Below are 26,262 nucleotides of genomic sequence, written 5' to 3'. Positions count from 1 at the left end.
GTGCCCAGGTCTCTGTCCCCATGTCCCCCAGCCCATGCCCTGGTCCCTGTGCCCAGGTCTCTGTCCCCATGGTCCCCAGCCCATGCCCTGGTCCCTGTGCCCACATCTCTGTCCCCATGTCCCCCAGCCCATGCCCTGGTCCCTGTGCCCACATCTCTGTCCCCATGTCCCCCAGCCCATGCCCTGGTCCCTGTGCCCACATCTCTGTCCCCATGTCCCCCAGCCCATGCCCTGGTCCCCGTGCCCACATCTCTGTCCCCATGTCCCCCAGCCCATGCCCTGGTCCCTGTGCCCACATCTCTGTCCCCATGCCCCCAGCCCATGTCCAGGTCCCTGTGCCCAGGTCTCTGTCCCCATGGTCCCCAGCCCATGCCCTGGTCCCCGTGCCCACATCTCTGTCCCCATGTCCCCCAGCCCATATCCAGGTCCCTGTGCCCACATCTCTGTCCCCATGCCCCCAGCCCATGCCCTGGTCCCTGTGCCCACATCTCTGTCCCCATGTCCCCAAGCCCATGCCCTGGTCCCCGTGCCCACATCTCTGTCCCCATGCCCCCAGCCCATGCCCTGGTCCCTGTGCCCACATCTCTGTCCCCATGCCCCCAGCCCATGCCCTGGTCCCCGTGCCCACATCTCTGTCCCCATGCCCCCAGCCCATGCCCTGGTCCCTGTGCCCACATCTCTGTCCCCATGCCCCCAGCCCATGCCCTGGTCCCTGTGCCCACATCTCTGTCCCCATGTACCCCAGCCCATGCCCTGGTCCCCGTGCCCAGGTCTCTGTCCCCACGTCGCCAGATGCCACAGCCTGTGCCACTCGGGGACAGCCCTGGTCCTTACCTGCCGTGTCCCTGTGCCCCGTGCTGGGGGGCTCCCCCTGCCCCCCGCCGCTGCTGTCCCCGAGCCGGGCACCCTCCCCGCCGCATGCTCCCCACTGGGGCAGTGCCAGCCGTGCCCGGAGGAGCCGAGGGTGGGCACCAGCCCAGGCGTGCCACGACAAACACCTCTTGTATTGAGCGCGGCGCCGCGGTACAGGCGGAGAGCCCCTGCCGGGGGGCACTGCCAGTGCCAGCCCCCGCTGCGCCCCCGCCCCGCCGGGACCCCCCAACCCCCCCACGGACTCATAAGTATGGACACGGAACACCACGAAGGGAGGGAAGGGGGCGGGGGGGGGGCAGCGAGCGGCTGCGGGGGGGGGTCCGGAGCTGCCCCCGGCCCCGCGTTGGGGACAGGTCCCCAGGGCTCGGTGCCGCCTCGGGGGGGTTGTGCTTTGCGTGTACCGGGGAGGGGAGGGGGGAGGATGCCCAGGCCTGTCCCCCGCCCCCCGGCCCCGCTTTGGGGAGGGGGCTGCCCCCCAGCTTCTCCGCTGCCAAGGTCCTGGCACGAAGCCACAGCGCCCCCGCGGGGGGGCCCCGCAGGGTCCCCAACATCCCGGGGGCATCTTGAGCGGCCCTGGATGGAGCCAAACACCTGGAGGGGCCTGAACCTTCCCTGGGCAGGGTCCCAAGCATCCCCTGCAGGGGCTTGGACCTCCATCAGGGTCCCGAGCATCCTCTAGAGGAGCTTGAGTGTCCCTGGGGGGGGGTCCCAAGCACCCCCTGGAGGGTCTTGGGCCTCCATCAGGGTCCCAAGCACCCCATAGAGGGCCTCAGGCAGCCCTCAGAGGGTCCTGAGCATCCCCCAGGACATCTCCAGCAGCCTCAGAGGGTCCCAAGTGTCCCCAGAGGGTCTCAGGCTTCTGAAGAGGGTCCTGAGCATCCCTCAGAAGGGCTCAAGCATCCCTTGGAGGGTCCTGAGTGCCTCTCAGAAGGTCCCAAGCATCCCCAGAGCATCTTGGGCTTCTGCCAAGGGTCCCAAGCGTCCCCAGAGGCTTTTAGGCTTCCGTGGAGAGTCACAAGCATCCCTTGGAGGGTCTCAAGCAACCCCAGGAAGGTCTCAAGTGTGCCTTGGAGCACTGCCTGGAAGTCTCCCACCACCCCTTGAAGGGTCTCAAGTATCTTAGAAGGGTCTCAAGCATCTTTGGGAGCTCCTGAACATCCTCTGGAGGGTCCTGAGTGTCCCTTGGAGCATCCCTTGAAAGTTCCCAACAGCCTTTGAAGGGTCTCAAGCACCTCAGAGATTCTCAAGCATCCTAGAAGGGCCTTGAGCATCCTGTGCAAGGTCTCAGCCAACCCTTGGGGGTTCTCAAGAAACCCCAGAGGTTCTCAAGCATCCTAGGAGAGTCTCAAGTGTGAAGGTCCCAACCAAGCCTTGAAGGGTCTCAAGCACCCCCCAGAGGTTCTCAAGCATCCTAGAAGGGTCTTGAGCATCCATGGAAGGTCCTGAACATCCTCTGGGGGTTCCTAAATGTCTCTTGGAGCACATCCTGGAAGGTCCCAAACAACCCTTGAAGGGTCTCAAGCATCCCCAGAGGCTCTCAAGCATCCTAGAAGGGTCCTGAGTGTCCCTTGAAGCTTCCCTTGAAAGTTTCCAACCAACCCTGGAAAGGTCTCAAGCACCTCCAGAGGTCCTGAAGCATCCAGACAGGCTCTCAAGGACCCAATAGCAGGTCCCAAACACCCTCTGGAGGCTCTTGAGTGTCCCTTGGAGCATATCCTGAAAGGTCTCAACCAACCCTTGAAGGCTCTTGAGCACCCTCAGAGGTTCTCAAGCATCCAGGAAGGTTCTCAAGCACCCCCAGAGGTTGTCAAGCATCCTGAAAGGCTCCCAAGTGTCCCTCAGGGCACTCCTAGAGAGTTCCCAACCAACCCTGGAAGGGTCTCAAGCACCCCCAGAGGTTCTCAAGCATCCAGGAAGGCTCTTGAGCACCCATAGCAGGTCCCAAACACCCTCTGGAGGCTCCCAGGTGTCTCTTGGAACATATCCTGGAAGGTCCCAACCAACCCTTGAAGGGTCTTGAGAGGTTCTCAAGCACCCCCAGAGGTTGTCACACATCCTAGAAGGGTCCCAACTGTCCCTTGGAGCACCCCTTGGGAGTTCTCCACCAACCCTGGAAGGGTCTCAAACACCTCCAGAGGTTCTCAAGCATCCTAAAGGGTCCTGAGTGTCCCTTGGAGCATCCCTTGAAAGTTTCCAACCAACCCTGGAAGGGCCTCAAGCACCCCCAGAGGTTCTTAAGCATCCAGGAAGGTTCTTGAGCACTCATGGAAGGTCCCAAACACCCTCTGGGGGCTCCTTAGTGTCCCTTGGAGCATCCCCTGGAAGGTCTCAACCAACCCTGGAAGGGCCTCAAGCACCCCCAGGGGTTCTTAAGCATCCAGGAAGGTTCTTGAGCACTCATGGAAGGTCCCAAACACCCTCTGGGGGCTCCTTAGTGTCCCTTGGAGCATACCCTGGAAGGTCTCAACCAACCCTGGAAGCGTCTCAAGCACCCCCAGAGGTTCTTAAGCATCCAGGAAAGCTCTCAGGCACCCAGGGCCAGTCCCAAACACCCTCTGGGGGCTCCCGAGCATCCCTTGGAGCATCCCCTGGAAGCTCCCAACCAACCCTGGAAGGCTCTCAAGCCCCCCCCGGGCGCTCCGAAGCATCCAGGAGAGCTCTGCAGCGCCCCGGGCAGGTCCCCAGCGCCCCTGGGGGCTGCCGAGCATCGCCGGGGCGGCTCAGACGTGCGTCTGCATCCTCCTCTGCAGGGGCCGGCTGGGGTCCGAGTTCTGGGAGGAGGACTGGGAGTGGTGCGAGGAGGAGGCGGAGGCTTTGCTGGCCTTGTCGAACTGGACGTAGGGCTCCTGCTTGCCGCTGCTGCTGATGCTGCTGTCGCACTGCGTGTCCAGGAAGGAGCTGCTGTCGCTCATGGAGCCGCGCTGGAACTCTCGCTCGCACAGCTCGATGGAGCTGCTGCCCATGCCCAGCACGAACCGCTGGCTGTAGTCGTAGAGGCGACTCTGCCCGCTCAGGGTGCTGTAGATGTTGGTGAAGGACATGCCCGTGGGCACCCTCTGCTTGCCCGCGGGGCGCAGCTCCCCCGCGCAGCCCGACAGGGAGATGCTGGGCGTGGAGTGGTGCTCCTTGAAGGTGTTGACGCTGTAGTAGCCGTTGGTGGGGTCCTGCGGGGGGGCAAGGGAGGGGCTGGGGGTGGGCACCTGTCCCCTGTGCCCTGCAGTCAGCCAGCACCCCCCTGTGCCCTGCTCTTGTTCACCTTGCTGGTGGCCACCATTGCCCTGGCGGTGCCCACTTCCCCTGTGCCCTGCTCTTACCCTCCTCGGTGGTGGCCACCATCCCCCTGTGCCCTGGCGGTGCCCACTTCCCCTGTGCCCTGCTCTTACCCTCCTCGGTGGTGCCCACTTCCCCTGTGCCCTGCTCTTACCCTCCTTGGTGGTGGCCACCATCCCCCTGTGCCCTGGCGGTGCCCACTTCCCCTGTGCCCTGCTCTTACCCTCCTCAGTGGTGCCCACTTTCCCTGTGCCCTGCTCTTACCCTCCTCGGTGGTGCCCACTTTCCCTGTGCCCTGCTCTTGTTCACCTTGGCGGTGGTCACCATTCCCCTGTGCCCTGGTGGTGCCCACTTCCTCTGTGCCCTGCTCTTGCCCACCTTGGTGGTGCCCACTTCCCCTGTGCCCTGTTATTATCCACCTCAGTGGTGGCCACTGCCCTGGCGGTGCCCTGCTCTTAGCCACCTTGGCTGTGGCCACTGCTCCCCTGTGCCCTGCTCTTACCCTCTTCAGTGTTGGCCACCATCCCCCTGTGCCCTGCTCTTGTTCACCTTGGCGGTGGTCACCATTCCCCTGTGCCCTGATGGTGCCCACTTCCCCTGTGCCCTGTTGTTATCCACCTCAGTGGTGGCCAATGCCCCCCCCTGTGCCTTGCTCTTGCCACCTTGGCTGTGGCCACTGCTCCCCTGTGCCCTGCTCTTACCCTCCTTGGTGGTGGTCACCATCCCCCTGTGCCCTGGTGCTGCCCACTTCCCCTTTGCCCTGCTCTTATTTGCCTTGGTGGTAGCCACTGTTCCCCTGTGCCCTGGTGGTGGCCACTGCTCTCCTGTGCCCTGCTTTTACTCACCTTGCTGGTGGCCACCATTCCTTTGTGCCCTGCTGTTAGCCACCAGGGTGGTACCTACTGCTCCCCTGTGCCCAGCTGTGGCCAGCTGTGAGGTGGTTGAGGTACAGGGCACCTCCCAGCAGCACAGGCTGCTCGAGGTCTCATCCAGCCTGGTCCTGAACACCTCCAGGTTCAAGAGATCCCATTCTGTACTCCTGTGCTCCACAACCTCCCTGGGCAACCTGTGCCAGTCTCTCCCCACCCTCACTCTCCACAATCTCCTCCTCCTCTCCACTCTCCCTCTCCCCTCTCCCAGCTCAAATCCATTCTCCCTCCCCCAGGCACTCCCAGCCCATGCCCAAAGTCCCTCCCCAGCTCTCCTGCAGCCCCTTCAGGCCCTGGAGGGCTGCTCTGAGGGTCTCCCTGCAGCCTTCTCCTCTCCCATCCGTGCAAGGGGAGACCCTCAGCCTCCAACCCACACCATCAAAGCATCTCTCACGCCCCCAGCACACCCCAGGCAGGAGCAGTCAGGCACAGGTGCCCCTTGCAGCCCTCTTCCCTCAGCACTCTGTTCTCCAGAGCACAAACCCACCCCAGAGGTACCAGACCTCTCCCCCCTGCACAGGGACACCACTGGTGACACCAGGGGACATGGCACAAGCACAGAGAGCCTGGGGGAAGCCCTGCTGGGTGAGGGCCAAGCTGGTCCTGCCCCGTGGCGGGCACAGGGATGGGTGCTCAGCAGCTCAGCCATGTGCTGCAGGAGTGCCCCAGAGGGGACTCTGAGCCACATCTCCTGATGGGGCACAAGGGTGGGCAGGGAGGGCTCAGGTGCCTGGGGGCAGCTCACCTTTAGGTTCTGAAACTCCTTCTCCTCCTCCTTGAGCACCTCGAGCTGCTTCAGCACCGAGTCCTGCTGGAACTCCCCCCGGTCCATCTGGGGAAGAGGTAGGTGGGGGCAGCGCCTCCAAACGCCCCCTCCCCTCCCTGGGGGCACCCCCACCCCCACCCCACGGCGCAGAGCAGCAGCTGGGTGAAAGGATGTGCCCAGGGGCGCCCCAGAGGGCAGCAGGTCTGGGTGGGCACCAACCCCCACCTGGTTCCATGGCCTCGAAGCTGTTTGTGCCCCTCTTTTGGGGACTGAAGCAGGAGGAGGTGAAAGGGGAAGTGAATTCTCTGGGGCTCCAAACTCCCAGATTCCCCTTTCCCTGGCTGCTTGCTCCCTGCTTTCTCCTCATCCTCTTCTCCCAGCTGAACTTGGCCTCCTCCACAGACCTCAGCCACCTCCTGGCACTGCCACACTGCTGGCATTGCCACAACCCCCCTCGTGCCCCATCCCTGGAACCACTCCAGGTCAGGTTCTTTGGGGCTCTGAGCAACTGCTCCAGCTGGGGATGTCCCTGCTGGCTGCAGGGGGCTGGATGACTTTGACAGCTCCCTTCCCACCCAAACCATTCCATGACTCCATGGCTCTATCCCTGACCTTGGCTCTTCTCAGGAGATTTAAGTCCTGGAGGCTTTCCCCTCCCTGGCCCTGCAAGTGGGGCTGGGGTTTGAGCCAGCCCAGGGGGTCGGGGGGGGGGGATGGATGGGCTGGAAAAGCTGCTCTGGAGTTGAGCTGAGCTCTTTGCTCCTTAGGCAGCCACCCCCCAGGCTCCCAGAATGGCTTAGCTTGGAAAGGACCTTAAAGAGCATCCAGCTCCAACCCCCCTGCCGTGGGCAGGGCCACCCAGGCTGCCTTCAGCCATCTCTCTGCCCTCCATTAGCTTCCCTCTCAGTGCTGACCTCAGGGACCACTCCACAGCTCTCCTTGCCCTGCCTGCTGTGGCTGTGGAGGAGCCAAATGATCCCCCCCCACTTCCCAGCTGCCCTTTGCACCCCATCCTGGGTGGGCTGTGTGTGGGGGGCACTGTCTTGGCACTGGGAGGGCAGCTCCAGACCAGCTCCCGAATCCTCTTTTGTTCCCCCAATTCTCAGCCAACCCTTGGGGGTTCTCAAGCACCCCCAGAGGTTCTCAAGCATCCTAGGAGAGTCTCAAGTGTGAAGGTCCCAACCAACCCTTGAAGAGTCTTCAGCACTCCCAGAGGTTCTCAAGCATCCTAGGAGAGTCTCAAATGTGAAGGTCCCAACCAAGCCTTGAAGGGTCTTGAGCACCCCCAGAGGTTCTCAAACATCCTAGAAGGGTCCTGAGCATCCCCTGAAAGGTCCCAACCAAGCCTTGAAGGGTCTCAAGCACCCCCAGAGGCTCTCAAGCATCCTAGAAGGCTCCTGAGCATCCACAGGTCTTCAACATCCTCTGGGGGGTTCCTAAATGTCTCTTGGAGCACATCCTGGAAGGTTCCCCAGATTCTCACCTCCTGTTTTTCTTTCCCCTCGAGGCAGCCCAGCCTCAGCTCCCTGCTGCCCTCCTGACAGCCTTGGCTGGGGCAGCAAAGGCAACAGATCAAAGCAGCTGAGCTATGGCAGGGGCACAGAAAGAGGTCCCCAGAGCCTGGAGTGCAGACACCAACCCAGGGCCCTCAGCACCACAGCTCCATGGCTCTGAACCCCCTCCAGGGCTGGGGGCTGCAGCTCTGCCCTGGGCAGCCTGGGCCAGGCCTGGGCAGCCCTCAGGGGAGAAATTGTTCCTCATGGCCAAACAGAACCTCCCCCCTGGGGCAGAGAGCAATGAGGTCTCCTCTCAGCCTCCTCTGCTCCACGCTCAGCACCCCCAGCTCCCTCAGCTGCCCCTCCCCAGCCCTCTTCTCCAGACCCTTCCCCACCTTTGCTGCCCTTCTCTGGCCCTGCTCCAGCTCCTCAGTGTCCTCCTGGCACTCAGGGCCCACAGCTGAACCCAGCACTCAAGGGGTGGCCTCAGCAGTGCCCAGCCCAGGGGCACAATCCCTGCCCTGCTCCTGCTGCCCACACCACTGCTGAGCCAGGCCAGGCTGCTGCTGCCCTTCCTGCCCACCTGGGCACCCCCTGGCTCCCCTTCAGCTGCTGCCACCCAGCACCCCCAGGCCCTTTCCCAGCAGCCAGGGCTTGCAGTGAGCTCAGCATCCACCGGAGGGCACTGAGCCCCCACGCAAGCGAGCTCCAGCTGCAGCCAGCGCCAGCTCCGCGGTGCCACCTCCCAGCACAGCATCACCAGGACCTCGCTAAGGTCTGCGCCGAGCCTCGGCCCCGGGGAGCCGCTGAGGAGCGAGCGATGGAAGCTTGGAGCGGCCCCGGGACCTGCTTCGGCTGCCCCGCGGTGGGCACAGAGCTGCGAGCTGGGGATGGCAGCGGCAGGGAGCTCCGGGAGCAGCATCCCGCGGGCTGGGGAGGAGGGGAGAGAACCACAGAGGGGAGCAGGTTGGAAAGGAGCTCTGAGCTCCTCCAGCCCAACCTAGCCCCTGACACCTGAGCAACTCACCCCTGGCACCGAGTGCCTCACGCAGCCTCTTCTGCGCCTCCAGCCATGGGCACTCCCCGGGCAGCCCATTCCGGTGCCAATCTCTCTTCTCTGAAGAACTCCCTCCTCACACCCAGCCTGACCCTGCCCTGGCACAGCTTTAGGCTGTTTCCCCTTGCTCTGCCCCTGGCTGCCTGGCAGCAGAGCCCAACCCCACCTGGCCACAGCCTCCCCTCGGGCAGCAATGAGGCAGTTGCAGAGAGCAGGGAAGGGTGAAGGTGAGACAGGAGAGCAGGAATGGTGCAGTGCCAGCACAGCCCGGGGGGGGGCACTGCTCCTCCCTGCCTGGCATCGTCAGCAAAGGGGCTGAGGGTCCCCTCGCCCCCCCTCACCCAGGTCACCACAGGTCTGAGAAGGTTGGGAAGGACCTCTAAGGCCATGGAAGAGACCTCGAAGCTCATCCAGCCCAAGCCCTCCCTAACGCTCTGGGGCTCAGCCACGGCCCTCAGCACCACAGCTCTGTGGCTGCTAAACCCCCCCGGGGCTGGGGTCCAACCACCTCCCTGGGCAGCCTGAGCCAGTCCTGGGAGCACAGAATGCAACCATTCAGTCCTGCATCACCCCCAGCAGCCAGGGCAGCTCAGCACCCCCAGCAGCTAGGGCAGCTCAGCACCCCTAGCAGCTCAGCACCAGCAGCTCAGCACCCCCAGCAGCACAGCACCCCCAGCAGCATGGGCAGCTCAGCATCCCCAGCAGCACAGCACCCCCAGCAGCATGGGCAGCTCAGCACCCCCAGCAGCTCAGCACCCCCAGCAGCATGGGCAGCTCAGCATCCCCAGCAGCTCAGCACCCCCAGCAGCATGGGCAGCTCAGCACCCCCTGCAGCCAGGGCTGCTGCAGCCAGGTGTGTGCAGGGGCTCCTGCCTCTGGGTGGGCACTGCTCTGCTCCCCTCACCACTGCTGCTGCTCGGGCAGGGCTGGGGCTGGCTGAGCTCTGCAGGTCCCTTCCAGCCCCTGGCACTCTGGGACTGTGCCTCTGGGACTCCTGTTGGTGGGGAGCAGCAATGAGCCAAGGAGCAATGGATCCAAAGTGGAACAGGGAAGGTTTCACCTCCATGTGAGGAGACACTGGGGCCAGAGTGGCTGAGAACAGGCAGGCAGAGAGGGCCCTGGGGGTGCTGGCAGAGAGCAGCTGCAGAGGAGGCAGCAGTGCCCAGGTGGGCAGCAGAGCCAGTGGCAGCCTGGGCTGGCTCAGGAGCAGTGTGGGCAGCAGGGCAAGGGAGGTTCTTGTGCCAAATCCTGTGCTCAGCACTGCTCAGGCCACCCCTGCAGTGCTGTGTCCAGTTCTGGGCTCCTCCATTGCAGAGAGCTGCTGAGGTGCTGGGAGGTGTTTGGAGAAGGGCAGCAAGGCTGGGGAGGGGCCTGGAGCAGAGCCCTGTGAGGAGAGGCTGAGGGAGCTGGGGGGGTGCAGCCTGCAGCAGAGGAGGCTCAGGGCAGAGCTGATTGCTGTCTGCAGCTGCCTGCAGGGAGGCTGTAGCCAGGTGGGGTTGGGCTCTGCTGCCAGGCAGCCAGCAACAGAAGAAGGGGACACAGCCTCAAGCTGTGCCAGGGCAGGTCCAGGCTGGATGTGAGGAGGAAGTTCCTGTCAGAGAGAGTGATTGGCACTGGAATGGGCTGCCCAGGGAGGTGGTGGAGTGGCTGTGGCTGGAGGTGTTGCAGCCAAGCCTGGCTGGGGCACTTAGTGCCATGGTCTGGTTGGTTGGGCAGGGCTGGGGGCTAGGTTGGGCTGGAGGAGCTTGGAGCTCTCTGCCAACCTGCCTGGTTCTGTGGTTCTGTGGCTCAGATCAGCCTGTATCTGCCAGCCTGGGAGGTGCTGCTGCTTCCCAGGGCTGCAGGGGCAGCAGCTGAGTGTCATTTGGAGTGTTTCTGGGAGGGAGAAAGGCAGAGAAAATGAGGCAGTGAGAGCTGAGCTGCAGTAAAAATGAGCCTTGCTCTGAATTTCATCTCTGCTTCTTGGATTGTTCCTCTTCCATGGCTACCTGAGGAGGAAGTGTGTCTGGTGATGAGCTGTGACCAAGCTGGCAGCATGCCTCAGATCCTTCACCTTAAATGCACACCAGAGGTGATGCTTGGCTCTGCCTGGATCTGCCTGGGCCAGCCTGGGTCTCTCTGGTCCCCCCTTTCCCTTGGGCTGCTGCTGCCTGCTGTCACTTTGGGACTGTCTCTAGCACAGCTGCTCCTGCTGGGGGGGGGATGGATGGATCCTTGTAGCATCATCAGTCCTGCCCCACAGATGGGGAAACTGAGGCACCAACTCCAGGATGCCTGGAACAGAGGCAGCAGCATAACCTCCCCTGCAGTGCTGGGGCAGCTCTGGAGCCCTCAGCACAGCACAGACAGGGACCTGCTGCAGCAGGGCCAGAGGAGGCCACAGCAGGGCTGGCAGGGCTCTGCTGGCAGCCCAGGCTGGCAGAGGTGGCCTTGGGCAGCCTGCAGCAGGGAAGGCTCCAGGGAGCCCTTCTGGTGGCCTTGCAGGACTTGAAGCAAGCTGGGCACAGAGTGTGGAGCAGGAGCTGTTGGGCCAGGCCAAGGGGGGAGGGGTTGGAAGTGCAAGAGGGAGCTTGAGAGTGGAGAGAAGGGAGAAGTGTTTGGCACTGAGGGTGTGGAGAGCCTGTGCCAGGCTGCCCAGAGAGCTGGGAGCTGCCCCTGGCTGGCAGCACTGCAGGGCAGGGTGTGTGGGGCTGTGAGCAGCCTGCCCTGGCTGGGGGTGTCCCTGGGGGCTGCAGGGGGCTGTGCTGGATGAGTTCTGGGGTCCCCAAAACACCCAGAGCAGTCTGTGAGCCAATGACTCTGGGGATCAATCCTGCTCCCTGCTCTCTCAGCTGTGCCACCAGAGGAGGTTTTGCCACTCTGGAGCTGGTGATGCTCCTGACCCCCAGACCAGGCTCAGCCAACCCCAGCTGGAGATGAAGCTGCTCAAAGTGAGTTCTTTTTGCCAGGGTCAGACCCTTCCATGGGCTCCTTTGCCTCTGGCCACCAGCCCCTGTGGCCTGGCAGCCTCTGGGCAGCCTCTGGGCATCCCCTGGCCACCTGAGGCTGCAGCAGTTGGTGCCCTCCTGCACTGCAGCTGCGCTGAGCTGCCTGAGGAGCTGTGAAGAGCAGGGGGAGCTGTGGGCTTGCAGCTGCCTGGAGGGGGCAGGGGGGGTCAGGCTGGTGCTCTGCAGCCAGAGGTGCTGCTGCCAGCTGCAGGAGTGGAGGGAAGCCAGGGGGCAAAGGCACCATGGAGCCACAGAATGCCCTGCTGGAGGAGCCAAGCATAACCCAGCTCCTCCCTGCACACAGCTCCCAGAGGGGCCCTGGGGGTCACTGAGCAGAGTGTGCCCAGCAGATCCAGGCAGGTTCTCCTCCCCCTCTACTCTGCCCTGGCATACTGCAGCCATCTCTGGGCTCCCCAGTTCAAGAGGGACAGGATCTGCTGGAGAGAGCCCAGGGGAGGGCTGCAAGGATGCTGCAGGGCCTGAAGCACTGCCTGAGGAGCAGAGGCTGCGAGCCCTGGGGCTGAGTCTGCAGAGGAGGAGGCTGAGAGGGATCTGAGCAGTGTCTGACAATAGCTGAGGGCTGGGGGTGAGGAAGGAAGGGACAGGGACAGGCTCTGCTCACTTGTGCCTGGCATAGGACAAGGGCAAGGGATGGAAGCTGCAGCACAGGAAGCTCCACCTCAGCATGAGGAAGAACTTCTTGAGGGGAAGGGTCCCAGAGCCTGGCAGAGGCTGCCCAGAGAGGTTGTGGAGTCTCCTCTGGAGCCTTTCCAGCCCTGCCTGGATGTGTTCTGTGTGCCCTGTGCTGGATCCTCTGCTGATGCTCTGGCAGGGAGTTGGACTCAAAGACCTCCAGAGGTCCCTTCCTACCCCTGACATCCTCTGCTCTGTGATCCTAAGCTCCTCATCCAAAGCTCTGTGAAGCCCCTCCAAGGATGTGGCCTCCACCACTACCTGTGCATGGCCTGCAGGGTGGAGCTGCCCTGCTGGAGCTTGGCAGGAGCAGGCTGGACCACGCTGGACCTCAGGGGCCTGGCCAAAAGGCTGCTGTGGAGGTGCTGAGCAGGGGGCAGCTGCAGCTCTCCCTTCATTAACATCTGCACTAATGAGCTCACCAGCACCTTAACGAACCTCACAGCTGGTGCCAAGGCAGGAGGTGCTGCCAGCAGCATCGAGGGCAAGGAGATCATTGCAGAGGAGGCCCTCAAGGGCTGAGTCCAAGCTGGAAGCAGCAGAAGGCAGAGAAGCAGCAGGAGGTGATGCTGGCACAAACTGGCTCCTCTTGCCAGGACCCTGCTCAGCATCCTGAGGCAGGGCTGGAGGATGCCCACAGTGGCTGTGGCACAGCGAGGAGGAGGAGGGTGAGGGAGGGCAGCCCCAGAGGGGAAGCTGGGCAGTGTGCCCTGCTGTGTGCTGGGGGGCAGGGCAGGGCAGGGTGGGCAGGCTCTGGCCCGGGCAGGGGAGCAGGATTTGAGCTCTTCTCCTTGCTAGGTAGCATGTCCCAGCTGGAGCCAGCCCCTCCCTGCGCCAGGGCTGGGCACTGTGGGCACTCCCAGGCCCGGGGTGGTGTCTCAGTGCTCCTCATCCCCCAGCACTGCTGCCCTGGCTCTCTGCTGTGCCCTCCTGCCTGCCTCCAGCGCCCTGCCTCAGGCCCTGGGGGCTGAGCTCGGCCCCTGCTGGGGAGGCCACTGGCAAAGTGGTCCCAGGGTGCTAGGGGGGGCAGCTCCTCACCCCCCTCTGTCTCAGCAGCTTGCTCCAGGCCCAAGTCCCAGCCCCTTCTGTCCTCCACCGAGTGCAGCCCCCCAGATCCCACCAAGGGTTTGCAGCCCTCCTGGGAGTGGTCCTGCATGGGAGCCTCAGTGGTGCTGGGGTCAGAGGCCAGCTCCATCTCCTCCTGCCCCTGTGCACCCCCAGACCTCAGCTCTGCCCTCCCCATGAGGCCCAGCTTGGCCTCTCCACTCCTCACACAGCTCTGCTCCGAGTGCTGCCTCGAAGGGAGCCTCTCCCATAGCTGCTCCCTGGCCTGCCTGCTCTCCCCCCTCACCTTTTAGGGCCACTCACCCCTCCTGGCCATCTGTTTGCCTGCTCTTTATCACCTACAGCATGGCTGCAGCAAGCTGGGGCTGGGCAGGGAGGGCAGTGGTGAGGCCAAGCCGAGGAGCAGCCTGTGCAGGGCTGTGCTGGCCTATGGGGCTGCTGCTGGGCTCTCAGCCACCACCACCTGTGCCTTGCCCATGTTGTTGGGTCCCCTCAGGGCTCAGGAAGGTGACACCCCCCAGGCTGTTAGAACCCCAAGGCCGTGCTGACCCTTGGGGTGCAGCCAAGCAGCTGCACAGATGCTGTTTCTGCAGCTGTAGCTCTCCAAGGCACTCCCAGGAGACCTCCTGCCTGGCTTGGCCCCACCACCCTTGCCCTGAGCAGCTGCTGGTGGGCAGGAGAAGCCAGAGCACCACAGCAGTGCTCCCTTACCATCAGCTGCTTGATGGTTGGGTGCTCCTCTGCCTCCCTGCCCGAGGCTGGCTCCTTGTGCACGATCTCCACGCGGATGTCGTTCTTGGCTGACACCACACCCTTGAGATCTGCAGAGAGATGGAGAGGGAGGCTCAGGCCATGGCAGGACCCTCAGGAGCATCCTCAGGGGCCTGACTTCCCCCAGGGGGCAATAGGGGTGGTGGCAGAAGCTGTGTCCAGTTCTGGGCTCCTCCATTGCAGAGAGCTGCTGAGGTGCTGGAAGGTGTTGAGAGAAGGGCAGCAAGGCTGGGGAGGGGCCTGGAGCACAGCCCTGGGAGGAGAGGCTGAGGGAGCTGGGGGGGTGCAGCCTGCAGCAGAGGAGGCTCAGGGCAGAGCTCATTGCTGCCTGCAGCTGCCTGCAGGGAGGCTGTAGCCAGCTGGGGTTGGGCTCTGCTGCCAGGCAGGCAGGGCCAGAAGAAGGGGACAGAGGCTCAAGCTGTGCCAGGGCAGGTCTAGGCTGGATGTTGTTAGGAAGTTGCTGTCAGAGAGAGTGATTGGCACTGGAATGGGCTGCCCAGGGAGGTGGTTGATGCCCATCCCTGGAGGTGTTGAAGAGGAGGCTGCAGGAGGCGCTGGGTGCCAGGGTCAGCTGCTCAGAGGGTGCTGGGGACAGGTTGGGCTGGAGGAGCTCAGAGCTCTTCTCCAACCTGCCTCGTTCTGTAGTTGCGGCGCTTGGCCACTGGGGGGCGCTCCTCAGCCCCTCCCCGCCGCAGCCGCAGGTGGCCGCCGGCAGCCCCGGGAGGGAGCCTCCAGGCTGCGCCTGCCCGGGCGGCACTCGGTGCCCTCGAAGCTCCTCTCCAGCCTGCTCCACTCTGTGACTCTGTGTCCGGAGCGCCGAAAGCTTCCCTGCTGAGGAGCTCAGGCCCCTGCCTGTGGGAGCTGCAGCTCCTCTCTGCCCTGCTCTCGGAGCTGTGAGGAGCTGAGATGCTGTGAGCTGCTCTACAGCATCTGCCTGGGGACCACGGGAAAGGACTGCTCCCGAGGGACCTACCAGCTCTGCCCTGGGGCAGGGAGCCCCTGCCCGGAGCCTTCCCTGGCTGCAGGGTGCAGACACACAGGGAAACAGTCCCGAGACGTAGGCAGGGCTTGGGGAGCTGCAAACCCATCCTGGTGTGCATGCAAGGCAGAGAGGGACCCTTCTGGAGAGCCTCTCTGCCTGCCCTGGGGGTGTCAGGAGTGCTTTGAAGGAGTCAGCTGAGCCGAATTAAAGCACAGCCAGCGAGCAGCAGGAGCCCAAACGGCTCCGTGAATGGGAGATGAAAAGCAGAGATGGAGGCAAGCCTGAGCAGAGAGGCCTCAGCAGCTTTGAAGCCAGGCTGCAGCCTGCCTTCTGCCTCTCACCCCCTGGGGGGCTCTGCCAGCCCTCCTGGCCCCCAGACTGCCTGCAGCCTCCTCACATCTACCTCCAGTGGAAGGAAGCAGCAGTGCCAGGGCTGCCCCGACTTGGTCCAGCAAAGGAGGCAGAAGGAAGGATTTGTCCTCCCCTACCCCTAGCCCAAATGCCTCAGGTCCATCAGGGCTTTGTTTCAGAGGGCTGCAGGAGCTCTGCTGTGAGGCCAGGCTGGGAGAGTTGGAGCTCTTCAGCATGGGGAAGAGAAGGCTCCAGGGAGACCTCAGAGCAGCCTGCCAGGGTCTGAAGGTGGCTGCAGGAGAGCTGGAGAGGGACATTTGACAAAGGCATGGGGTGACAGGACAGGGCTGATGGCTTCTGGCTGCAGGAGGCTGGCTTGAGGTAGAAACTCATCCCCATGAGGGTGGGGAGAGGCTGGCACAGGTTGCTCAGGGAGGCTGTGGAGCACAGAACACCTCCAGGGAGGTGGTGGAGCACAGAAGATGTAAGATCACATTGGGTGCTTCTGTGCTCCACCACCTCCCTGGAGGTGCTCAGGACCAGTCAGCCTGCAGGGGAATGAGTCCTTCTGATGATGGAGAATCACAGAATCACAGAACTTCAGAGATCATCCACCCACACTCCCTGCCAAAAGCAGGCTCCCCCAGGGCAGTTCACACAGCACTGCCTGCAGGGGGGTTTGGGAAGCCTCCAGAGAAGGAGACTCCACAGCCTCTCTGGGCAGCCTGCTCCAGGGCTCTGCCATAGAACCACAGAACCAGGCAGGTTGGCAGAGAGCTCCAAGCTCCTGCAGCCCAACCTAGCCCCCAGCCTTGCCCAACCAACCAGACCATGGCACTAAGTGCCCCAGCCAGGCTTGGCTGCAACACCTCCAGCCACAGCCACTCCACCACCTCCCTGGGCAGCCCATTCCAGTGCCAATCACTCTCTCTGACAGGAACTTCCTCCTCACATCCAGCCTAGACCTGCCCTGGCACAGCTTGAGGCTCTGTCCCCTTCTTCTGTTGCTGCTTGCCTGGCAGCAGAGCCCAACCCCACCTGGCTACAGCCTCCCTGCAGGCAGCTGCAGGCAGCAATGAGCTCTGCCCTGAGCCTCCTCTGCTGCAGGCTGCACCCCCCCAGCTCCCTCAGCCTCTCCTCCCAGGGCTGTGCTCCAGGCCCCTCCCCAGCCTTGCTGCCCTTCTCTCAACACCTTCCAGCACCTCAGCAGCTCTCTGCAATGGAGGAGCCCAGAGCTGGACACAGCACTGCAGGGGTGGCCTGAGCAGTGCTGAGCACAGGGGCACAAGAACCTCCCTGCTCCTGCTGCCCACACTGCTCCTGAGCCAGCCCAGGATGCCATTGGCTCTGCTGCCCACCTGGGCACTGCTGCCTCCTCTGCAGCTGCTCTCTGCCAGCACCCCCAGGGCCCTCTCTGCCTGCCTGCTCTCAGCCACTCTGGCCCCAGTGTCTCCTCACATGGAGGTGAAACCTTCCCTGTTCCACTTTGGATCCATTGCTCCTTGGCTCATTGCTGCTCCCCACCAACAGGAGTCCCAGAGGCACAGTCCCAGAGTGCCAGGGGCTGGAAGGGACCTGCAGAGCTCAGCCAGCCCCAGCCCTGCCCGAGCAGCAGCACCCAGGGCAGGTCACACAGGAGCACATCCAGGCAGGGCTGGAAATTCTCCAGAGGAGACTCCACAGCCCCCCTGGGCAGCCTGTGCCAGGCTCTGCCACCTTCACCCTCCTGTTGCCGTGGCACTTCCATGCCTCAGCTTCCAGCACTGCCCTGTGCTGGGACACCAAAGTGCTCTGCTGCTGCCAGCCCTCCTGTGCCGGCCCCTGCAGCTCCTCTGCTCATCTCCCACCAGAGGGAAGTCCTCTCCTCACCTTCTCAGCCTGCCCTGCCCCACATCTCGTGTGCAGCACCAGCTGCCGGGCTGGCATGGAGGCCCCTGGCACTGGGAGCAGCAAGTCCTGCCCAGCAGGGCCTGAGTGTCTCTCCCAGGCTGCTTCAGCTGCCCCTCAGCACCTGAGGGCAGAGCCTGCCTGGGCAGTGGCTTTTGGAGCCAGCTGCTGGGGGCAGGGCAGCCCCCCCAGGAGCACCTCCTGAGTGCAGCTCTGCTGGGAGCCCCACCCGTGCCCAGCAGCTGCTCTGGCACACCCTGGGGCCTTGCTCACCTCTGCCTCTGCTGCCCACAGCTCACCTCTGCCTCTGCTGCCCACACCTCACCTCTCTGCCACTGCTGCCCACACCTCACCTCTGCCTCTGCTGCCCACACCTCACCTCTCTGCCACTGCTGCCCACACCTCACCTCTGCCTCTGCTGCCCACACCTCACCTCTCTGCCACTGCTGCCCACACCTCACCTCTGCCCCTGCTGCCCACAGCTCACCTCTGCCTCTGCTGCCCACAGCTCACCTCTCTGCCACTGCTGCCCACACCTCACCTCTGCCTCTGCTGCCCACACCTCACCTCTGCCCCTGCTGCCCACAGCTCACCTCTCTGCCACTGCTGCCCACACCTCACCTCTGCCTCTGCTGCCCACACCTCACCTCTGCCCCTGCTGCCCACAGCTCACCTCTCTGCTTCTGCTGCCCACACCTCACCTCTGCCTCTGCTGCCCACACCTCACCTCTCTGCCACTGCTGCCCACACCTCACCTCTCTGCCACTGCTGCCCACACCTCACCTCTGCCTCTGCTGCCCACACCTCACCTCTGCCCCTGCTGCCCACAGCTCACCTCTCTGCCCCTGCTGCCCACAGCTCACCTCTGCCTCTGCTGCCCACACCTCACCTCTGCCCCTGCTGCCCACAGCTCACCTCTCTGCTTCTGCTGCCCACACCTCACCTCTGCCCCTGCTGCCCACACCTCACCTCTCTGCCACTGCTGCCCACACCTCACCTCTGCCCCTGATGCCCACACCTCATCTCTCTGCCTCTGCTGCCCACACCTCACCTCTGCCACTGCTGCCCACACCTCACCTCTGCCCCTGCTGCCCACACCTCACCTCTGCCCCTGCTGCCCACACCTCACCTCTGCCTCTGCTGCCCACACCTCACCTCTGCCCCTGCTGCCCACACCTCTGCCTCTGCTGCCCACACCTCACCTCTGCCTCTGCTGCCCACACCTCACCTCTGCCACTGCTGCCCACACCTCTGCCTCTGCTGCCCACACCTCACCTCTGCCTCTGCTGCCCACACCTCACCTCTCTGCTTCTGCTGCCCACACCTCACCTCTGCCCCTGCTGCCCACACTGCTTTGGCTGCAGCCCAGGCTGTGATTTGCCTTCTGTGCTGCAGGCTTGCACTGCCTGCTCCTGTGCAGCTTCTCATCCACCTGCACTCCTAGGGCTGCTCTCTGACACCTCCTCCCCCAGCCTGCCCTGACAGTGAGGATTGTTGCAGCCCAGCTGCAGGACTCTGCACTTGCTCCTGCTGGACTTCATGAGGCTCACCTGGGCCTGGCAGCCTGTCCAGGGCCCTCTGGATGACCACAGGCTCACAGGTGTCAGGGGTGGAAGGGGCCCAAAGAGCTCATTCAGTCCAACCCCTGCCTGAGCAGGACCATCCAGGATAGCTCAGGGCACACAGAACACATCCAGGCAGGACAGGAAAGGCTCCAGAGGAGACTCCACAGCCTCTCTGGGCAGCCTGTGCCAGGCTCTGGGAGCCTTCCAGGCAAGAAGTTGCCCTTGTGCTGAGCTGGAGCCTCCTGTGCTGCAGCTTCCATCCACTGCTGCTTGTCCTGTGCCAGGGAGCAGTGAGCAGAGCCTGTCCCCCCCTGCTGACCCCCAGCCCTCAGGGAGTCACAGACATTGATTCAATCCCCTCTCAGGCTTCTCTTCTCCAGACTGAGCAGCCCCAGGGCCCTCAGCCTCTCCTCCCCAGGCACTGCTCCAGTCCCCTCAGCATTCTCAGAGCCCTCCCTTGGACTCTCCAGCAGTTCCTGTCCCTCTGCAGCTGGGGAGCCTCCCATCCCTCTGGTGTGTCAACACCCCCACAGTTTGGGTGTGCACCTTGCTGGTGGTGCCCTCGGTCCCACAGTGCCACTGATAAAAGCATCCAATAGCAGAGGGCCCAGCAGGGCCCCTGAGCATCTCCCCTGCCACTGCCACCTCCTCCAAGCCCTTCCACAGCCCAGTGGTGCTGCCCCACGGCAGAGCAAGGAGAGGGCTGCACAGTGCTGGTGCTCCAGAGCCAGGTCACAGAGTCACAGTCACAGAGTCACAGTGCCAGGGGCTGGGAGGCACCTCCAGAGCTCAGCCAGCCCAGGCCCTGCCAGAGCAGAGCACACAGCAACACATCCAGGCAGGTTTGGAATGTCTGCAGAGAGGGAGACTCCACAGCCCCCCTGGGCAGCCTGTGCCAGGCTCTGCCACCCTCCCAGGGACAAAATTCCTCCTCCTCTTCCCATGGCACTTCCTCTGCCTCAGCTCCCACCACTGCCCTTGTGCTGGCATTGGGCATGGCCCAGCAGAGCAGAGCTGGCTCCAGCCTCTGGCACTGCCCTGCACACCTCTGGAACCATTGCTGAGGTCACCTCTCAGCTCCTCCTCTCCCAGCTCCCAGCCCCAGCTCCCTCAGGCTCTGCTCCTAGCAGAGCTGTTCCCTTCCCTTCAGCAGCTCTGGGCTGCTGGGCACAGGACTGCAGCTGCAGCCTCAGCAGGCAGAGCAGAGGGACAGGAGAACCTCCCTGCCCTACTCACCACAGCCCTTCTGACCCACCCCAGGATGGCATTGCCCCTCCTGCCCACCAGAGCTCACTGCTGGCTCATGCTCAGCCTCCCACCCACCAGGACCCCCCAGATCCTTTTCCCCTTCACTGCCTCCCCACAGCTCAGTCCCCAACCCCTCCTGCTCCCTGGGGCTGTCCTTTCCCAGGTGCCAGCCTCTGCCCTTGCCCTTGCTGAGCTCCAGCCCCTGGTTTCCTCGGGCCCCTCTGTCCCCCCCGGGCACACTTACTCCTCTGGGAGCGGGCACAGCAGAAGGCCACGATGGTTGCCAGCAGCACCAGGAAGGCCACTCCGGCGCCCACGGCCACGCCGATGATCACTGCCATGGGCACCGACTCTGCGGGGGCAAGGGGAGGGCACCGTCAGCCTGGCATCCAGGGCACAGAGCAGGCTCTTCCCACCCCCCCCCCCCCCCCGGCTAGGGACCCCCCCCTCAGCTACTGCCATGAGCCTGGGGAGGGCTTTGGGGCCCCGTGGGACCTCCTTCCCCACTCCCTCACCCCAGCGTGGGCTGCCCAGGGGACAGTGGAGTCGTGGAGTGGGCTGGAAGGGACCTCCACAGCTGGCCCAGCCCAGCCCCCTGCACTCAGCAGGGACACCTCCACCAGAGCAGGCTGCTCAGAGCCTTGTCCAGCCTCACCTGGAACATCCCCAGGGCCTCAACCCCTCCCTGGGCAACCTGTTGCAGTGTTCCAGCAGCCTCCTGGCTCCTAAGGTGCCAGACTGCAGCATGCTGTGATCTGTGCCAGCCCTCACCTCTGTGCCTCAGTTTCCCCTGGGAGGGAGAGCAGGGAGCCAGCAGAGCAGGAGAATGGCTGCCCTCAGGCAGGCCTCTGCTGAGGGTGGGGAGTGCTGATGAGGATGAGTGGTTAATGCAGGTGAGAGAGAAGTGAGAGCAGAGCAGGCTGGCAGGGAGCAGGGAGCTGGGGCGGAGGCGAGCGGCCGGGCACGGAGCCTGCTCTTGCCTGTGCTGGCTCTGGAGGATGTGCCTGGACTGGGTGGGTCTGAGGGGAACTGCCCCAAGAGCTCACAGCCTCTGCCTGCCTCATGCCCACAGTCACAGGTGGCATGGGCTGGGAAGGGACACTCCAGGGGCACCTTGTCCAACCCCACTGCGGGCACAGGGACACCTCCAGCCAGAGCAGCTGCCCAGGGCCATGTCCAGTCTGGTCTTGAGTGTCTGCAGGGATGGGACCTCAAGCACAGCCCCGGGCAGCCTGTGCCAGAGCTTCTATGCCAGTTTCCTGCCTTCTCCTGCTCGGTGCCTGGGCTCTGGAGCAAGGCCAGGCAGTGGCAGGCAGCGCTCCTGCAGCTCTGGCTGCTGCCAGCTGCCTGTTGGCTGGGCTGGGGAGCTGCATCCTGCTCAAAGTCCACAGCCCAAAGAGGCTGGAGCTGCCCCACCCCTGCAGCCATGCCAGGGCAGCTTGTTGGGGCTCTCTGCTCCAGCTGGGGCCATCCCTGCTGGCTGCAGGGGGAGAGACCTTGGAAGGTCCCACCCCAGCCAACCCTCCCAGACCCTCTCCAAAAGCAGCAGCCTCTGGAGCTTCCCATCCCTGCTCCCCCTGGGCACCCCTAAGCTCCTGTGAGCCCAGCCCAGGGGACCCCTTCCAGCAGGGCCAGGGAAGCTGTGACCTCCCCTCACCCCCCAGGTGTGTCTTGTCCTCGAGGCCCTGCCCCACAAAGGAGTGGGCTGCATTTAGGGAGCAGAGGGTGCAGGGAGGTTGCCCTCTGTGCCCCGTGCCTGTGAGGGTGCTGCCAGGCCAGGGGACATGGCGAAGCAAAGCCCAGCAGCCTGAGGGCTGCCACTGCACTGCCACTTGCTCAGCAGGGGGAGGAACCTCCTCTCATGCTCCTGGGGCTGACCATGAGCTGCTCCAGGTCCTGCCTGTGCCTTGCAGCCTTCCTGGTGGCACTGGGTGGCAGTTCCACCAGCAGCTCTGTGTGCCCAGCAAAGAGTTCCTTCATTGGTATCTAACCTGGCACAGCTACTTCAGGCCATGGAGCCTCATGTGCTGAGTCCTGCATGGAGGGCACCAGGGCTGGTGGGGTTCAGCTTCTGCTCACACCTGAGTTGGGAAGAGCCTCTGGACACTGGCAGATGCCCTCTGGGGCTGCTCTCCTGCAGCCTCTCAGCCCCAGGGCTCTCAGCCTTTGCTCCTCACACAGCTGCTCCAGGCCCCTCAGCAGCTTCCCAGCCCCCACTGCCCTCTCTGCACCACTGCCCTGCCTCTGCCCCTGGGCACCACACAGCTGGGCCCAGCACTGCACACGTGGCCTCAGCAGGGCACAGCACAGGGCAGCACAACCTCCCTTGCCCTGCTGCCCACACTCTGCTCCATGCCCCCCACCACACCTTTGGCCTCCTTGGCCCCCAGCCCACACTGCTGCCTCCTGCCCACTTGTGCCCCCCAGCACTGCCAGCTCCTGCTCCTTGCAGCTGCTTCCCAGCAGCTCCCCCTCAGCTGTGCTGCTGCAGGAGGTTGCTCCTGCCCAGGGCCAGGACCTGCCCTTGCCCTGCTTGGCCTCCCTCAGGTTGCTCTGCCCCAGCTCTGCATCCTGCCCAGGGCTCTCTGGGTGCCAGCACAGCCTCAGGATTCCCTGATTCTGGAAACCCAGCACCCTCCTGGGCACCAGCTGGGAAACTGAGACCTGAGGCTCCTTCAGTGCTGGGTACTCATCCTGGGCTCTCTTCAGCGCTTCCAGGGGAACATGGAGCAAAAAAGTGAGGAGACAGCAGCCTGGTGACCTCCAGAGCCTGGTGACCTCTAGAGCCTGGTGACCTCCAGAGCCTGAGGACCTTCAGAGTCTGGTGACCCTCAGTGCCTTCTGTCCCTCAGTCCCTGCTGTCCCTCAGTCCCTGCTGTCCCTCAGTGCCTTCTGTCCCTCAGTCCCTGCTGTCCCTCAGTCCCTGCTGTCCCTCAGTCCCTGCTGTCCCTCAGCTTTAGGAGAGAAGGATCTACAATGCAGAGCTCAGCGAGGAGCAGGCAGTGATGGTGATGAAGGTGATGGAGATGAAGGTGATGGAGGATCATGCAGAGGAACACAGTGGAGAAAGCCTCCTGATGCTCTGCTGCCCTGACCCCCGCCGGGAGCTGTGGAAGGGCAGTGAGAGGTCCCAGCAGCTGGGGCTGGAGGTGAGGCCAAGACACTGGGGAGCAGTTTGCTGCCCACATGGCCCTGTGAGGAGGGTGAGGGAGGCATAGGGACAGCACATCCCCAGCTCCCTGCTCAGCCCCCTCCAGCTGTGACAGCTGCTGGCCAAGGCTCCCCCGGGACGCAGCCCAGCGGTGCCCTCGGCTGACCCTGGCCCAAGTCCTTCTCCCTGCTTCGCTTTGGTGCCCCATGGCAGCACTGCCCTGCTCACCCCACAGCTGCTGTGGGGGCACAGAGGAGGTGTTGGTGGGCCCAGCCTGCTCCAGCTCCCCAGTCCATGCCCTGCAGCTTGCCTTAAGCCCTTCCTGCCCCTGCCCTGCCCTGCCCTGCCCTGCCCGGGAGGAGGACTCTGGTCCCCGCGGGCGCGGAGCGGCCGGGGCCAGCTGCGGGCAGTGCCAGGCCAGCCTGTCCATACCTGCTTGCATGCCAGCTCCTGACTTCATCTCCGTACCTGTTTGGGAACAAAGCAAGTGTCCAGCGGGGCACAGGGCACAGGGCACAGGGCACAGGGCACAGGCCCCTCTGCGCCACCTCCTGCACCGCCTGCAGCCACGGCCCCATGAAGGGGATGGCCTCAGACACCCTATGGCACCCTTGGCCACCCTACAGCTTCCTTGGCCACCCTATGGCACCTTTGGCCACCCTACAGCTTCCTTGGCCACCCTATGGCACCTTTGGCCACCCTACAGCTTCCTTGGCCACCCTATGGCACCTTTGGCCACCCTACAGCTTCCTTGGCCACCCTGTGTCACCCTTGGCCACCCTACAGCTTCCTTGGCCACCCTATGGCACCCTTGGCCACCCCACAGCTTCCTTGGCCACCCTATGGCACCCTTGGCCACCTTATGGCATCTTTGGCCATCCTATGTCATCCTCAGTCACCGTATGGCAACCTTGGCCACCCTACAGATTCCTTGGCCACCCTATGGTACCTTTGGCCACCCTACAGCATCTGTGGCCACCCTATGACATCCATGACCACCCTACAGCTTTCTTGGCCTCCCTACAGCATTCTTGGCCACCTTATGGCATCCTTGGCCACCCTGCAGCTCCCTGGGCCACCCTATAGCATCTGAGGCCACCCTACAGATTTCTGGGCCACCCTATGGCATCCTTGGCCATTCTACAGCACCTCTGAGCTTCCTACAGCATCCTCAGCCACCCTCCAGCTCCCCTGATCACCCTATGGCTTCCTTGGCCATGCTACATCTTCCTTGGCCACCCAATGACATCCTTGACTGTCCTCAGTCACCCTACAGCATCCTTGGGCACCCTGCAGCTTCCTTGGCCACCTTGCACCCTTCTTACCCAGCTTGGGGCACCCTCAGCTGCCCTACCACATCCCCTCACATCACCCACCAAAGGGCTGCTCTGCTCCTGGCTGTTTCCTTGCCAGCTCCAGCCCCAGTTGAGCTCCTGCCCACCCTGTGTTGGGATCCAGGCTGGTGGCCAACACCTTCCTGCTGCCTGGCAGCTGCCCTGGAGGAGCCTCTGGCTCTGTGTGCTGGCAGGAGCCCAGGGCTGGTCCTGAGGGGTCCGTTCTGCTCTGGTTTCCTCTGCACAGCCTCACCCAGGGATCACAGCTGAGAGTGCTCAGCTTGCCTGCCCTGGCACAGAGCACAGCTGGAGGCCTCCAGGAGCTGTGTTCCTCACCAAAGTCATCTCCTTCCCTTGCTACCAAGAGCACCAGGAGTGGAGATGCCTTGGCCATCCCCTGAGACCTGCCTGAGGAGCCTCCAGGGCTGGGTGGGTCAGCCCAGACCTGCCAAACCCATGCTGGAGCCATGGCTGGAACTTGGCATGGAGAGATGCCACCAGCCCAAGAGTCCTTCTCCTTCTCACTCCCCTCCCTGTGGAGCAGCAGGGGCTGAGAGGACCTACTGGAGACCCTACCCATCTCTCCAAGGATCTGAATGATCCTCTAGCCTGGGACAGTGGCACCACCTTGTGCCATGGGGCAAAGAGCACAGGGTGCAGGATGGGCCTGAGCCCTCCAGCTGCAGCAGGGCAAACAAAACAGAGCTTGTCCCAGCTGCTGGCCCTCAGCCAGGGCCAGGAGCCCCAAGGATAAGGTAACCCAGCTGGGACCTCACCACCTTTCCTGAGCTCCTCTTTGCCACCCCAAGAGCTTCTCTCTCTCTCTGAGCACCTCCAGGTCTAGCAGCACCTCCCCACGCTCAGTGCCCAGCCAGGGGCTGGCTGCTGCTGCCCCTCAGCCCCTGGGCCGTGCCCACCTTGCTCCTTCAGCCGGATGATCTCCGTGTCAGAGCCGAAGCTGTTCCAGGCAGTGCAGTTGTAGATGGTCTGGAAGTCAGCCCTGACGATGTTGCTGATGGTGAGGGTGGAGATGACTCCTTCCTCCGTGCTCACTGTCTCCACCGTGTAGCGCCCTGAGGTGCCTGACTCCAGCACGTTCTCCTTCCAGGACCAGGCCTGCAGGGCACAGAAGGGTCAGGGGGGGCAGGTTTGCATCTCACACAGCCCCAGCGTGGTGCAGTGGGAAGGAGCTCTGGGGATGTCCCAGCCCAAGCCCTGCTCCAGCAGGGCACCCCCAGCAGCTTGCCCAGCAGCACAGTGCCAGGGGGGTTGGAAGCTCTCCACACAAGGACACTCCACAGCCTCTCTGGGCAGCCTGCTCCAGGCTCCAGCACCCTCACAACAAACAACTTTCTCCTCCTCTCCACAGGCAGCCTCCTGCCTGCCACTCTCTGCCCCTTGCCCCTTGGCCTGCCCCTGCCCACCACTGCCAAGAGCCTGGCCCCAGGCTCCTGCCCCCCACAGCTCCTTCAGCTCTTGCTGCTGAGCACTCAGCAGATGCCCTCTGGGGCTGCTCTCCTGCAGCCTCTCAGCCCCAGGGCTCTCAGCCTTTGCTCCTCACACAGCTGCTCCAGGCCCCTCAGCAGCTTCCCAACCCCCACTGCCCTCTCTGCACCACTGCCCTGCCTCTGCCCCTGGGCACCACACAGCTGGGCCCAGCACTGCACACGTGGCCTCAGCAGGGCACAGCACAGGGCAGCACAACCTCCCTTGCCCTGCTGCCCACACTCTGCTCCATGCCCCCCACCACACCTTTGCCCTCCTTGGCCCCCAGCCCACACTGCTGCCTCCTGCCCACTTGTGCCCCCCAGCACTGCCAGCTCCTGCTCCTTGCAGC

General features: G+C 63.8%; 1 protein-coding gene across 4 annotated transcripts in view; it reads right to left on the bottom strand.

Moving 5' to 3' along the window:
• Positions 1 to 3,061: 3,061 nt before the first annotated feature.
• The window catches only part of KIRREL3 (kirre like nephrin family adhesion molecule 3), a 470,660-nt gene continuing 447,459 nt past the window's right edge, over positions 3,062 to 26,262 (bottom strand). For 2 of the 4 annotated variants that reach the window (XM_064173308.1, XM_064173311.1), the window contains 6 exons: positions 25,343 to 25,541; positions 23,524 to 23,559; positions 20,185 to 20,292; positions 13,848 to 13,957; positions 5,818 to 5,904; positions 3,062 to 4,037 (listed from right to left, as the gene is read on the bottom strand). In XM_064173308.1, coding sequence (XP_064029378.1) covers positions 3,594 to 4,037; positions 5,818 to 5,904; positions 13,848 to 13,957; positions 20,185 to 20,292; positions 23,524 to 23,559; positions 25,343 to 25,541 — 984 coding nt within the window. In that variant the 3' untranslated portion in view covers positions 3,062 to 3,593. The remainder of the gene's footprint in view (positions 4,038 to 5,817; positions 5,905 to 13,847; positions 13,958 to 20,184; positions 20,293 to 23,523; positions 23,560 to 25,342; positions 25,542 to 26,262) is intronic. The other 2 variants (XM_064173309.1, XM_064173312.1) reach the window with 2 other exon arrangements.

Source organism: Pogoniulus pusillus, chromosome 38 (genome assembly GCF_015220805.1).
Source record: "Pogoniulus pusillus isolate bPogPus1 chromosome 38, bPogPus1.pri, whole genome shotgun sequence".
NCBI classification, from domain to species: Eukaryota; Metazoa; Chordata; class Aves; order Piciformes; family Lybiidae; genus Pogoniulus; species Pogoniulus pusillus.
Note: the sequence above shows the minus strand (reverse complement) of the source record. Positions and strands in the feature narration are given on the sequence as shown.